Here is a 15,946-nt window from a genome sequence, read left to right as displayed (position 1 = left end):
AGACCAGACTCAAGGCCTCTGTCAATCTGTGCATAATTTTTCTCTGCAGTGGTAAGAGAACTTCCATCACTCATAACATGCACATGACAGCATCTATACCATAGATAATGGTGACATCACAGGTAAGCTTCACAGGACCATGTTCTGAGAGTACAATGCCAGACGCAACCATTTCCTTCACCTTTTGGAAAGCCCATCTCATGCAGCTTTGTCCATTGCTATTTATTCCCAAACTGTACTAATGAGTTCAAGGGGTGCAGCACAGTAGCCAAGATTGGCAGGAAAACAGTAACTGACAAATCCCAAAAAAGGACTGCAACTTTGACACGGCATTTGGCCCTGGGGCATCCACCATTGCTTGAATTTTTTCAGCACACTTGTGCAATCCCTGAGCATCAAGTGATAATTGGTTTAAAGAATTCACACGTGTCATGCCCTGAGCCCATAATTTTCTAACCCTTTTAACACTGTCTTGAGATTTTGGAGACGTTCAACCGTACCAGCAACAATGATATCATCCAAGTAATACTGAGTAGCTAGGCAGCCTTGCAGTCCCTGGTCCATAACTTTTTGCCAGTGCAAATGCAGATGCTACTCCAAAAATAAGCCTATTATTGTGATAAAGCCCTTTGTGAGTGTTTATGATGAGAAACACTTTGGATTCTTCTTCCATCTCCATCTGTAGGTAGACCTTGGCTAAGTCTACTTTGCTGAGGTGTTTCCCAAACAGGAAGTTTTGCAAAGATATCCTCTATCCTGGGCAGAGGGTATTGATCTACTTTGAGTACTGGATCAATGGTGACCTTAAAATTACCGCAAATCCTGACAGACCTTTCCTTCTTGGCTACTGGAACCACTAATGTTGCCCATGGGCTCCACTCAACCTTGGAAAGAACTCCTTCAGCCACCATATGACGAGCTCACTGGCTATTTTATCACAGGTGGTATAAAAAACCGCACAGGCTTTTTAAAACTTGATGTAGCTTTTTCATTTATCACTATTCTACCCTTGATATGTTTGAGTTTTTCCAATGCCATCCTTGAACACTGTTATGGCATCATCCAGTACCTTTCTTAATTCATTTTCAATTGACTCTATTACAGGGAATGTGGCACGTAAATAGTAGATGGATCTCCAGCCAAGTTGTAGTTGTCTCAGCCAATCATGACCCCACAATGCCAGTCTCCTGTTTTACTACATACAATCCCAATATGGCTTGTTGTATTTCACTGTCATGAATATCATTCCCACAGGAGTTATCTTTTCTTCAGTATAAGTTCTTAGCTGGATATCTGTAGGCTTCAGTTCAGTATTTTTGAAATCTCATTCAAACTCATTTTGTGGAATGACTGAAAGAGCTGAGCCAGTGTCCAATTCTGTATTAATTTATTTGCCATTCACTTCTGGTGTAAACCACATTGCTTGTCTATTGTTAGGTTTCACATTGTAAATCGCAACAGTATCCAGTCCCATGTCATTTTTATAGTTATCAGAATTTTCATCAATATGCAGATTAGTGCTCTTTCTGAAACTACCGTAGATGTCGGATTATAAGCCGCTACTTTTTTCCCACATTTTGAACAGCTTTGAACACTGCGGCCTTTACTACGGTGCGGCTAATACATGATTTTTTTTCATGCCGCCAAAAACATTTTGCCTCGTAACAGTAGACCAATAAAATTGATGAGTAGTTCACAGAGGTCCAATGAAATTGTACGATAAATCAAGCGCACTTTCACAATTAAATTATTGTAAATCAGTCATTTGTACTCACCCTCATCAACATGGAAAACACTCGAAGAAAAGCATTGTGCTGCCTTTATGGCAGTTATTTAGTTTATAATATTTTCGCTTAGTAATTCATTTGTTAGTATTTTCTAGTTAAAGTTAGAAGTGTTTTAACTATATTTGTTTTCTGTACTACATCCCGGGATGCTATGACGTCATAGCCGGTTTCGCCGCGTCTTGTGGGAAATACCGGTTTGCGATAAACGGGAAGGTGGGGGCGAGCGGCATTAGATCTGAGCGAACGCTGCTTTTAAGTTAAAGGTGATCAATAACTTTTCCTGGTAGGCTGCAGTATATATATTTTTTACCAGTCGTTAGGAGATATTGGAATGTTGTTCAGTAAAAAAGTATACGCAACGTATATTTAAAAGTAGCCGCGTTACAGGCACGGTTCGAAAAAAAGCATTTGCAATATGTATTTGTTTTTGTTACCATATGGATTTAATTAAAAGTTAAAAAATCCTCACGTGTAATATCTTTCTGTGTAAATATCTCATATTACAACGTGGGACACCTGCGGGCGACAATCCGGTGCGGCCTGTACAAGTAAAAAATTGATTTTCTTTTTAAAATTAGAGCCAGCGGCTTTTAATCAGGTGCGCTCTGTAGTGCGAAATCTACGGTACTTGATTTTTAAAATCTTTTTCTCTTTTCTGTGCAGTCTGCCTGACATGCTCTTTGTATGTATTCTACTTTGTTGCATTTTCTGCAAGTTTCACCTATAAACCTGCATTGGTCTGGTGCATGTGAGCTTCTGCCGCAACAGTGACACATCTTGCTCGGCCAGGCAGGCCTCCATTTAGACACTACAATTTTGTTCGCAGTTACTTGCATTTCTGATTATACTCAATTGTGTCTCTGCTGTTTCCATTGATAGTTATTTCAATTGCTTCTTCAGATGTGAGATGTACTTCAGTTAGGAGCTTTTTTTAAAATGTTTTCTTGCAGAATTCCACAAACTAAACAATTTCCCAGTGCATCAATAGGCCTATCACTGAAATAACAATGTACAGTCTTTTCAATTCAACCATGCAAGCTGAAATGGATTCCCCTTTTTTCATTCTGCTTACGAAACAAAGTGTTCTGCAGTCAACAATGGTTTCAGATCTAAATGTTCATGCATTACTGCCACAATATCAGAATCGTTTAATATCACTGGCATATGTCGTGAAATTTGTTAACTTTACGGCAGCAGTACAATGAAATTGATAAATAAATAGAGAAAAAAGCTGAATTACATTAAGTATATGCATGTCTATTAATTAGTTAAAATAAGTAATGCAAAAAAAAATTAAAAGTAGTGAGATAGAGCTCATGGGTTCAATGTCCATTTAGAAATTGGATGGTGGAGTAGAAGAAGCTGTTCCTGAATCACTGAGTGTGTGCCTTCAGGCTTCTGTACCTCCTTCCTGATGGTAACAATGAGAAGAGTGCACGTCCTGGGTGGTGGTAATTCTGGCTGGTTTGGTTGTAGTAGTCAACCTTCTAAGCAAACTGTATGCTTTTCCACTTATTACACTCAGCAAAACCAGCACTTGTGTCTCACTGGCTCTTTCATTTGCTTCAAAATACTGCTCAACTCGTTCAGTATACATCAGCCACTTATCTTTAGTGTAATCAAACACATCTATCTTTCCAGATGTAGTTAGTCATTTCTGTTTTATCTTTAATTATGATTATCATAATCCCGTACTCACTGCTTATGAACCCATGAATTTTGTCTGTTTTCTGTTTTATTTTTAAATCAACTGTCTTTCTCCCTTTGTGAAGAAAATAATGTGGTGTGCGTCTTGCTGTGCTCCAACTGGTAGGTAGTCGTTTCGAGCTTGTTTTAAAACTTACTCATCGCCACTTTTATGTTTTGTAACTCCTGAAATTAATTTAAAGAAAAACACAGGAGCACGGAGGCAACTTGTGTGCGTTTTTACTTCAGGCGCAATGATACATGCTTTCATGTACTTTGTACATATAACCCACACTGAATTATATAAACAAAGAATGCTTAATCAAACATTTCCAATATTACTCAAATATTTATAAAAAATTTAAATGCAAAACCAACATTTTTTTCAAAAAAGGACAATGGAACATGTTTTTCTTCCTTGAAGATTCTGTCAGGACATCTTGATCGTTCTTCTCTTGGTCTATCACTCACTTCTTGATTCAAATGGCATAATTTAACTTCCGACATCAGTAAAGGAACTTCTTTCCTCTTCCAAACCAAAGATTTCCTTTCAGCATTTCTTAAACTGTTCTAAGGAGGCTTTACCTATTCAGATTTAAATGAAATCTTGTACTTGCACAAATGAAATCTGGGACTTGGTAGCCTCTTGCATTCACTACTCAGATACAGGGTGGGGTGGAAACTTTCAACTGTGATACTCATTACTGAAGACACTCTGGTCAGTCACCATCAATCCTGCTACATTCAAGGTTCCTCTGATTTCCATTTGTGTCCAAATACTACCTGTCAATCTTTTGTCTCTTTTTACATGAATCATTCCCTTCTTAAAATTGCATTATGCCTTTAGATTTTCATTTTTGTTGATGCTTTCGGATTTCAACTTGCATCTGTAAAACTCTATGCAATTTATACATAAAATGTAAAACACCAAAGTACTATAATTCACTAAAAATATAGAAGTATTTTAAACGGTGTACTTGCAATATAGCATTTTATATGATCCATACATCAAGCACCACCTAGTGGCATTCTGCATGTAATAACAGCTTGTGTCCTAATACTCTGTCTACTCAAATATTACAAAGACCTGAACAAGTGTCTATGAATACTGTGCATGCAATCACCAAAATCCAACCTCACTTTCCCTCAGTTCATAAACCTGCTTGCTTAATAATTTAACAAGGCAAATCAGTTCATAAAGTCATGCACAAGTAAATTCATGCAGTTTTTGATCATTTCTCCCAAATATTTATGCTGTCCCTCTCTTGCCAACTATGTCATACAACAATGGTTACATAAAAAGAATCTGTTTAATTTCAGACAGCACACAAAATGCTGGAAGAACTCAGCAGGCCAGACAGCATCTATGGGAAAAAGTAGAGTCAATGATTCAGGCTGGAGTCTTGCCAAAGGGTCTCAGCCCAAAACATCGACTGTACTTTCTTTTCTATAGATGCTGCCTAGCCTGCTGAATTCCTCCAGCACGTTGTGTGTGTGTTGCCTGGATTTCCAGCATCTGCAGATTTCTCTTGTTTGTGTTTAATTCCCAAGACAGCTTAAACTGCCAAATCCAACTGTGTAAAATGCAGAGATGCAGAAGCCTATTTTGGTACACTCCAGAGAAAAAGACAAAGCTGCAGTGACTGGCTGCATAAATACAAGAAATTCTGCAGGTGCTGGAAATCCCAAGAAACACACACAAAATGCTGGAGAACTATGGAGAACAATAAACAGTTGAAGTTTCGGGTAGAGACCCTTCAACGGGACACATTTTTTTTAAACACAGAGAGGAACCAGAGCTTTAATGGGTCATTTCTGTTGAAATGGAAATTCAGAGGGACAAGATTATTTGAACAATACAACGCTCAAGTAACCGTGGATCTAGATTGTTTTGAGCAATTGGATAGCAGAAGCAAGTTCTTCAATCTCCACTTGAGAGATGATTGTGATATGATTAATTTTCCAAGCTGTGATGTACAAAGTCCAGTTTATTGTCTTATGCATATCTTTGCACAGGTGCAAAGAGAAATATACTTAGATTCATCACAGGCACAGAGCATCATATAAGCAAAAAACAAATTAATCATAAATTACACTTTTTTACAAGAATGCACAATTAGAACAAAAAACATCTATTTCAGAGCAAAGTGGTCAAAATTATCAGTGTTGTTTACTTAAGACACACACATGCAAAAGGATATTCTTCTAACCATGACATCAATTGTAAACTCTGCCACAGTCCAGTAACAAATTAATGATAGTGGAAATCCCAAAGACTCGATTAGATATTGACAGAGATCAGATCCCACAAAGAACTGCCCTTCCCTGCCAAACATTTTTCATAACTCCACACCAATAGTTAAGAGGAATATCTACAAAATCCACATAATTGTATAACATTGTTACAAGAAAAATTAGAAAGGGATGGAACCAGATAGACCACCTACAATAATCTAGGCGTTAGATTCACACACATCAGAACATTTAAGCAATTCAAGCTGCACTGTCAAGTTCAGTGGCATTGACCTCCCACATCATGAAGACCCTGCAGAGACTTGTTCTAGAGCAGCTCCGGCCTATGGTTAGGCCACACTTAGACCCCCTCCAGTTCGCCTACCAGCCCCTAATAGGAGTTGAGGATGCCATCGTTTACCTGCTGAACCGTGTCTACGCCCACCTGGTCGGCGAGCACTGTGAGGGTCACGTTTTTTATCTTCTCCAGTGCGTTCAACACCATCCACCCTGCTCTGCTGGGTGAGAAGCTGACAGTGATGCAGGTGGATGCTTCCCTGGTGTTATAGATTATTGATTACCTGACCGGCAGACACAGTACGTGCGCTTGCAACACTGCGTGTCAGACAGAGTGGTCAGCAGCACTGGGGCTCCACAGGGGACTGTCCTGTCTCCCTTTCTCTTCACCATCTACATCTCGGACTTCAACTACTGCACAGAGTCTTGCCATCTTCAGAAGTTTTCTGATGACTCTGCCATAGTTGGATGCATCAGCAAGGGAGATGAGGCAGAGTACAGGGCTACGGTGGGAAACTTTATCACATGGTGTGAGCAGAATCATCTGCAGCTTAATGTGAAAAAGACTAAGGAGCTGGTGGTGGACCTGAGGAGGGCTAAGGCACTGGTGACCCCTGTTTCCATCCAAGGGGTCAGTGTGGACATGGTGGAGGATTACAAATACCTGGGGATACGAATTGACAATAAACTGGACTGGTCAAAGAACACTGAGGCTGTCTACAAGAAGGGTCAGAGCCGTCTCTACTTCCTGAGGAGACTGAGGTCCTTTAACATCTGCTGGACGATGCTGAGGATGTTCTACGAGTCTGTGGTGGCCAGTGCTATTATGTTTGCTGTTGTGTGCTGGGGCTGCAGACACCAACAGAATCAATAAACTCATTCGTAAGGCCAGTGATGTTGTGGGGGTGGAACTGGACTCTCTGACGGTGGTGTCTGAAAAGAGGATGCTGTCCAAGTTGCATGCCATCTTGGACAATGTCTCCCATCCACTCCATAATGTACTGGTTAGGCTCAGGAGTATGTTCAGCCAGAGACTCATTCCACCGAGATGCAACACTGAGCGTCATTGGAAGTCATTCCTGCCTGTGGCCATCAAACTTCACAACTCCTCCCTCGGAGTGTCAGACACCCTGAGCCAATAGGCTGGTCCTGAACTTATTTTCACTTGGCATAATTTACCTATCATTATTTAATTATTTATGGTTTTATATTGCTATATTTCTACACTATTCTTGGTTGGTGCGATTGTAACAAAACCCAATTTCCCTCAGGATTAATAAAGTATGTCTGTCTGTATGATCTCAGTACATGCCCCAAAATTGAGGGGGGTTATTCCCACAAGCATGTCAAACATTAGCAGATCACCACCTATGACAGCAAAGAGGTTGAATGCACTTTTAGCCTTCTACTTCCCTCACCTAGAGATGGCAATGATTCAGCTACCAGAATGGGCTCGATTCACGTATTCTTCACCAACACAGAAATAGTGAGTAACTGTCTATGACATTATCTGTTGTGACTACAGCACAGTACATATGGAAATGAAGTCTACTTCACACTAAGGACATACACAATCTGACTAGGATAGGGATGGCAACTGAAAACAAGAGTACCAATGAAGTGCCAAATGCCATTGGCAGTAGTAAGGAGTTACATTCTGTTAAACTGTCTAACCATCAACATCAAGACAATCAATGTTGGTTCATTAAGGAGTGCTGAGGATCATACAAGGAGCAGACATAGTGCACCTGAAAAGCCTTTAAGTATCAGTGGCAATTTCATTGTTTAATAATGATTAAAAGTATCAACAGAAGTGATTGCTACAACTCTTTTAAATGACCTCCTGAGTGAAACTGGTAGCCCATGTTCTTCAGGGACAATTGTATCTGATTACTGCTAAAGGTTACATATAAACTTCTTCCTCCAAACCACCACTGACCCCCTTCAGGACTGGTTCTCATCTGAATTTAATATTTAAGGGGAGCATGCTTGTATGTATGGGTTGGGTCTTCATTACCCAGGGAAGGCCTGTAGTGGAATGATGAGCAGAACAGTGCTATTGAATATAATTAAAAACAAACTATGTTCATGGTTTAGCATGATAAATGCTTTGTAGTGCACAAGTGCCCTATGACTTTCAATGGTATCATTGCAAATGAATCCACCAGCAACTTAGCTGCATCGACAACATAGTTGGAAGAGGAGATCAGAAGTTAGGTATCTTGCAGCGAATAATTTACGTTTAGACTCAAAATCTTTTCATAGTTTGCAAGAGATGCAAAAATGTGATGGAATGTTCTCCACTTTAATGAACGTGAGCAGGTCTACAACTCAAAAATAGGCACAAACCACAAAACAATCTGCTTGCCAGGTGTTATACCCTTAAATACAAACTTAGTACAATCTGAAAGTACAAACTTTGCACAACCTGCAAGTACAAACTTTGTATGAAAGTCCAAACTTGTACAACAATGGCTGAACCAAAACTTAGTACAATCTGAAAGATTCACTGTAACTGCTTAATATTGACAACTCCTTCCAAATCCAAGCCTTTTACCAGCAGCAAGAGATACATTCAAGCAGTAACAGAATCAATTTCAGGTCACATATCATCTTAACTTAGAAATATCTCAGTATTCTTTCATCATAAAGCTCCTGAATCACCTTCAGTTCAAGGTGGTTGCTCACCACCATCTTCTCAGGGACAAATTATCTCTGCCAATTTCACCCTAATATATACAAATGTAACATTCATGATCTCCTCATAAATCACATTTCACCAAAACTGTTTTATCACTTTTATTGCATTGCTAAAAATGTTAATATAGATGACAAGTGCTCCTGCTACACAACCAAGAACTGTGACCAAGAACATCCAAAAGTGGTCATCACACCATTTACAAACCAAAATGTATTCAATAAAGGCATGCAGAGACATTTACACACAAGTCTGAAGAGAGGCTACTTACTTTCTGTTGTTGAAATTGCTATAATTATTTGACAGAGATGAAGGGGAAACCTTTTGCAATGTTGAAAAATTTGAAGTACTTGGAGACCTTGAAAAATAATGAAATTATGACAATTGATAAAAATGGGGAAACAATCTTTTTTACATAGATGCTCATGACAAACGTTAAAAGCATCAATGCATAAGATAAATAAAAAACATGTTGGATAAATCTCTTTAATACTTGCACAAAATTCAAATGATAGCAAGTTTATGAACTTTCTTTAATTAAGAGGATGGGTTTACCAAAATGAGGAACACTTTCAAGAAAACACAAGATTCTGGGAGGGAAACAGGAAGTTGATTCTCCTACTTAGCAATTTAAGAACAAGGGAGCATTAATCTTAGGGTAATGGCTTGGATATTTAGCCAAGTTTCTTTATTCAGCCATCAGTGAATCTTTGGACCATAATACCCCAAAGTTTTTGAAGACTTGGTTGTTGAGGCTGAAATAAATTTTTAAACTAAGAATGACGGGACTGAAAATAAAGATCAAGGCAGGCATTTGCCATGATTTTGCTGAACATTTGAAAATGCTCCAGAGGTCATACAAACTGTTTCTTTTTGTCATTGAGTTATACCAGGAAGAGATTTATTCCCACTAAACTAGTTAAGAACTCAAATATCTTCCAATAGAATGGATCTAAATATACCAGGCCATCCTGGAAAAGCCTGGTTATTTCTTGCCTTCATCAGTCCATTTAATGGTTTTATCCCCATTGAAGCAAAAACTGAAAACATCACAGATCCTAGGCTGAAGTTGATTCTGCAGAAGTGGAAGTTTAACATAATTTCTGGCCTGATAAAGACTCAACACAAATTGACCTTTTTGGGGTGAAATGAGACTGGAATTTGAGAGGTAATGAGCTCATTTATGAATATGAACTTGTGTTACAACAGACAAATTTCAGTCACCTTTACTCCCTCTCCCACAACTCCATTTGCTTCTTTTCTCTTCTTCTCATCTGTTTTCCACCTTATATCCATTGAATCTACACTCCCTTCCTAGTTCTATCTGCCTATCATTCTCTTCTCCCCTCCCTTTAGTTTGGTTCCACTATCTGTCGCTAATCTCTGCCTTACTCCTCCCTCTCACTTCTATATACTGGCCATCTTCCTTCTACACTCTCAGTCCTAGTATTGGGATTTGACCCAAACGTTGGCCATCCCTTTGCCTTCACAAAGGCTGCTTAACCTACAGAGTACTTCCAATGTTTCTGCTCAACTATGAACATGTCAAATTTCAAAGCAATTAAAGAGTTTTCCTATTTGCACTGAAGATTTTAGAAGCATCCAACTATAACTTGTTTAGATCTCTACACTGCTAACTGGCTTTGCTACACCCTTTTTCCTTCTCTCCTTGCTATTGACCAGAACTCAGCGCTAATAGAAATTGATTTGCTGTCATGTAGGATTCCCGCACATTCCTATACTATCTTTCACAATTGTTCCTTTGTAAATTTTGTTGTTTTTAAACAGTATTACTCTCAGCACTGAGTATGGCAAAGCACTGAGTATTCCAATACCATATGGCATAAAAAATTACTCCCCTTTTCATTCTTCCATTGATAATTCCACTCAATTTATAATTTAAAGAATTATAAAATTTCATAACTTTTAAAATCTATTTAAGTTTGGTCCTGAACCTTCAGAGAATTTTTAGAAGCTTCCTCCCTGTGTACAATTTTCTGTGGCCCACATTGCCAATGATTGCCAGTGTCATCTTGTCAGTAGAAATGAGCAGGTTTTAGATTTCCAAGCATTCATTTTTCAAAACTTTAAATGCTACAGAGAATTTTTTTGTATTTCATTAAATAAAGTAACATATTAAGAAAAAGAAAGACCAGAAAATTTGCAGATGCTGGAAATCCAAGCCACACACAAAACGCTGAAGGAACTCAGCAGGCCAGGCAACATCTATGGAAAAGGGTAAACAGTCGACGTTTTGTGCTGGGACCCTTCAGACCACTTTTCAAATAAAAACTTAATTACTTTGTAGGTATATAGCCCAGTGCATGTTCAAACAAAAGATAACAAGCAGGTGCTAATGATCAACAATCAGTTGAATGAACTAAAATGTAACTGAGGCTACGTCCACACTACACCGGATAAATCCATAACCGAAGCTTTTTCTCTTCGTTTTTATTCTTTGTCCACACTAAAACGGCATTTTCGTCCTCCAAAACTGGAGCTTTTCAGGAACGCTCTCCAAAGTGTGTATTTTTGAAAACGCCAGATTGGCTGGATCACTGTGGATGGGGTAACCGGAGACTTCTGAAAACACTGTCAGACGGCAGCGCGCTATTTCATTGTTTTCTTGAACGCAACCTAACAATTTCAGAACAGACGGCAATGAGACTGATGCCAGAAGAGTTAGAAATGTACTCACCAAATACTTTGACCCATAACTTACTGAATAAATAAGTATACTCACTTTGCCCTGTTTTCTGTCCTTGCTCGTGTGAACGTGGTTTACTTATTCATGCAAGTACTTCTCTGACAATAGATGTGTAACAGCCTAATGTAACATTGTATGGAAATACAAGATAACACTGATGCAGACATGTTTTATACATCTAACAGGGTGTTTTATTAATGCAACAGAGTTAGTTAGTTTTTCAATGTTTGTCATCAGCCAGGTCAATCTGTCCATGAACTCCCTTTCGGTTGCCTCCATATGCTCCAGTATTTGTTTTTTTTTTAAACTTTTAAGTTCTCCTGCACGAAAGCCAACAGCTGTCAGTTATTTTAAGTTTTTCTAGTCTGTAACTACACAAACACGCACTTTTACGGCGAGATTCGACACCAAACATGTCACTTGTTTTCCGTAGATGTGTCCTGCGCATGCGCAGGAGGAGGAAATTCGCTGAAATCTCCGTTTCAATGTGGATAGAGATCTTTTTAAAAACACATAGTGTGGATGCCTATCGTTTTTACGCGAAACTGGCGTTTTCAAAATGATCAGGTCTAGTGTGGATGTAGCCCGAAACAGAAACTGGTACAGAAGGAATCAAACTGGGCAAAGGACAATCAAACTAAAAGGTCAGGGTGTGGTAGATGTACAGTTTCACTTTCAAATCATCAATTCTTGCCCCATGTCAACAGTGAGCATAGCAACAAGAAACAAAGTGGTCATCCAAGAGTTTCAAGGTGTGCTATCCAAGCACTTCTGAAGAAGCACAAAGAAATGGGCAAGGTTGGCGACCAGAATTGCATTGGTCAACCACAAAAGCCCAGTGTGGCAGACGGGAGATACATCAAACTGATGTCCCTTCCAGCACTGCCATCAGCTCTGAACTTACAGAAACCACCGTAACCCAAGTACACCCCTCTATAATCCAGAGAAATCTTGTCAGAAGTCGTTTTCATGAAAGAGTTGCTGCCAAAAAGCCAATCATCCTAAGTGGAAACAAAGCCAAGAGACTCATCTATGCACAAAACGCAAGGACTGGGGTGAAGAATGGCAGCAAGTGCTCTGGACTGACAAGTCAAAACTTGACATTTTGGGCTCAAACAGGGGGCGGTCCGTCCATAGAAGAGCTGGAGAGCACTATATGGGTAAGTGTCTGCAACAAAGTGAAGCACGATAAAGTTTTCTTGCAGATTTGAGGCTGCATTTTTGCAGAGGGAGTTGGTAATCTGGTCAGAATTACTAGATTCCTCTATGCTGAGAAGTGCAAGCAGATTCTCACCCATCACACAATACCATCAGGGAGGCACCTGATTGGTCTCAACTTCATTCTACAGCAGGGTAGTGACCACAAACATATGGCCAAGGTCATAAAAAACTATCTGGAATTACCTGGAGAAACGGAAGCAAGCAAGCAAGACAATGTCTGCAGGAAAGCTGTGGCAAGTTCGCCAAGATGCTTGGAACAATCAGCAGCCAATTTTCTTATAAAACTGTACAACAGTGTACATAAGAGAACTGACACAGTTTTAAAGGTAAAGTTTTAAATGTGGTCATACCAAACATTGATTTGATTTAGTTTTTTTACTGTTTACTGCTCTTCATAGCAATGTTTTTGATATTTAGAAACTTTTCATTTCATTATGTTTGAAAGCATATTTGCTTTACAGAACTTTTTTTTTTACATGTTTCAAAGACTTTTGCAGAGTATTGTAAAGATGCATTTGAAGACAATTTGCCATCCCTTTTTATTCAGTGTAACATGCATCTTTAGTCAGGCTTCTCCTGATCTGCTTTCCTGATTTTAATTATGCAACAATTCCACAACAAACATTCTCTGTACCCATTAGTTATGTGTAACACAGTGAGCTGACCCCAAGTGGCAGATCAGCCAAACCCAGTCTTGACCTTCACAATACTGCACATGTACACACTTTTAGCTACAGTCATCAAACACATTCAAGTGGAAGCTTCATCAACATGTTGATTTGCAAAAGCCTACCTTGCCTGTAATTATAACCGGAGACTGAAGTAATAGCATGCACCAAGGATGCCGTTTCAGCTTTGACCAAAAATGAGCAAACTACCTGCTGAGCATTTCAAGCACAATTCTGCTTTTAAACAATGCAGAGAATATTTTAAGCTTAAAACAAAAACTACTACATGAACGCAAGGCTTTTGACAATGTCCCGCATGGCAGGCCAATCTGGAAGAATAAGTAGCATGGAATCCAGGGATGGATAGTTAATTGAATTTGTAACTGGTTCAATAGTAGGAAGCAGATAATGATGGTCAAAGTTTGCTTCTTAGACCGGAGATCCAATCTGGATACTACCAAAATAGGCAGTCTCATAGATAGTGAAGAGGTCATCAACAATTATAGAGAAACCTTGATCAGTTGGATAAGTGGGCCAAAGATTGGCAAATAGCTTTCATTTTGGAAAATACAAAGTGAAGGACTCTGACAGTGAAGGCTTGGGCTTTATCTAATCTTAATGAAAGTGTAAGCTCACATATTTAATGAAAACTAATGTTGCTAGGGTATTAATAAGCACCCTTCTTACAGATAAAGCAAGGATTTAATTGTTATCTCAAAAGTTCCATACTTGGAAACATGGAATGCCATGGGGTGCCATTAAATTACTTTATCACAATGTCTCAAGTTTTGACAAAGACCATAAAAGGAATATATCCAATGCCTCAAAATTATGGACAGTTGCAGACATGTCATAAGCAATTTTCTAGGGTTGGGATGGGATGGGGAAGAAATGCAAAATTACACCACGTATGATTAAAGATTCAATGGTAGTTTCAAAGGATACAAAAATATTGAAAACTATTGAATACACCTTAGCATCTTGTATCTATTTAACTTTTAGTAGCCTTGTTAAAGACATGAAATACATAGTAGTAGAAATTCCTAATGGTTATGAATTCAACCTGAGGATTTGACTTGTTTTTTGAGCCTGATGTAGTGGGATGCTTGGAAAACTTGAAAGATGGCTGAATATAACTTGCCCTTAAAATTATGCATCTTTATGCTGGGTGCATCAAAATGCACTGGAAGAAATCCAATGTAATTAGAAAAGAACTTCCAGGCCACACACACAAAATGCCGAAGGAATGCAGGAGGTCAGGCAGCATCTCTGGAGGTAAATAAGCAGTCGATGTTTTGGGCCAAGATCTTTCATCAGGACTGTAAAGAAATGTCAAGGCTAGTTTTTATTTCTACACTTGGAATTTCATGGTAAGGCAACACTTACAGCTTGTTCCTTTCACAGTAAATATTCCACCACCTAATGCAAGTGCACCAATTTATGTTTATTTGTTTATTTTGAGATACAGCACTGAGTAGGCCCTTCTGGTTCTTTGAGCCATGCCACCCCAGCAACCCGCAACAACCCAATCAGCCCTAGCCTAATCATGGGACAGTTTACAATGATCAATTAACCTACCCAATGTGTCTTTGGACCATGGGAGGAAACCAGAGGACCTATAGAAAAACCCACATATTCCAAAAGAGGGCGTACAGCAAATCTTCATAGAATGGCACAGCAATAGCCTCCAAAGGGATAACTTCAAACTCTGGAACGCCTTGAGCTGTAAGCATCACACTAACCACTATGCCACCATAAAATATTCAATTGTAAGTAATAATATTAAAGTAAACATTAACTAGCATTGTGATCAATAATTGTCAATTTAATTTTATGCAACTCCTGATACAGCATAATAATGTTTGTATTGACCAGAGGTCATGGGGGGGGGGGGGGGGGAAAGGGTCATTGGGTGGGTGGATGGGCTGGAGACTATAGATTAAAAGGGGATGGGTCATGGGCACATATCAGTTTGATAAAGGTAGAAAAAGATGTTATTTCAAACATAATTCATCTTCCTATGTAAATTAGATGCCTAAAGAAAAGTGTTTTGGAACAGTATTTGAGGAAAGTCCACAACTATTTCAATCAGATTTCTTATAATTGCATAGGTGAGTTTCTAAATCTGTGATTGATCTGAAGGTCTTTGTTGTCCCTAAAATTGACCAGAATCTAAAAGGAAGCTTTGAGATAGAGCTCATGCTAACCTCACCTCAACTAGCTCAAGGAGACTGCAGAAAAAAGGTGTTACTCTCTGCCTGCTGCAGAACTGAACCATACAATCATGCTGCCGCTTGACTGACAAACATCAGTTACTGATCATATAGTTCTTTTGTATACCTCGTGTGCATTTGTTGTCCGTAATGAACCCATTATCTGTTCCATCTCTTAACGCTGAGAAATCTCAAAGTCATCAGTCTTAAATATAATTTGACATGGTAAAGATTCAAGAGACAGAAGCAGCTTGGGAAATTATGTCTAGCTTAATAAGTTAATGGAGTAACATGGGAAACTATATTTCCATTAAATAAGTGTTAGCTACACTGATGTCCGCCCCCAACTTTTCTTACACTACATCAACGATTGCATTGGTGGGGCTTCTTGCACCCATGCGGAGCTCGTCAACTTCATCAACTTTGCTTCAAACTTC

At 39.0% G+C, this 15,946-nt stretch overlaps 1 protein-coding gene across 3 annotated transcripts in view; it reads right to left on the bottom strand.

Moving 5' to 3' along the window:
• LOC140734572 (ubiquitin carboxyl-terminal hydrolase 15-like) overlaps nt 1-15,946 on the bottom strand; it is a 108,104-nt gene that overhangs the window by 57,294 nt on the left and 34,864 nt on the right. Inside the window, exon 4 of one of the 3 annotated variants that reach the window (XM_073058728.1) lies at nt 8,972-9,058. The exons of the other annotated variants lie outside the window; for them this stretch is intronic. Coding sequence (XP_072914829.1) covers nt 8,972-9,058 — 87 coding nt within the window. The remainder of the gene's footprint in view (nt 1-8,971; nt 9,059-15,946) is intronic. 3 annotated transcript variants of the gene reach the window in all.

The sequence above is a fragment of the Hemitrygon akajei genome, chromosome 10 (genome assembly GCF_048418815.1).
Source record: "Hemitrygon akajei chromosome 10, sHemAka1.3, whole genome shotgun sequence".
Classification (NCBI taxonomy): domain Eukaryota; kingdom Metazoa; phylum Chordata; class Chondrichthyes; order Myliobatiformes; family Dasyatidae; genus Hemitrygon; species Hemitrygon akajei.
Note: the sequence above shows the minus strand (reverse complement) of the source record. Positions and strands in the feature narration are given on the sequence as shown.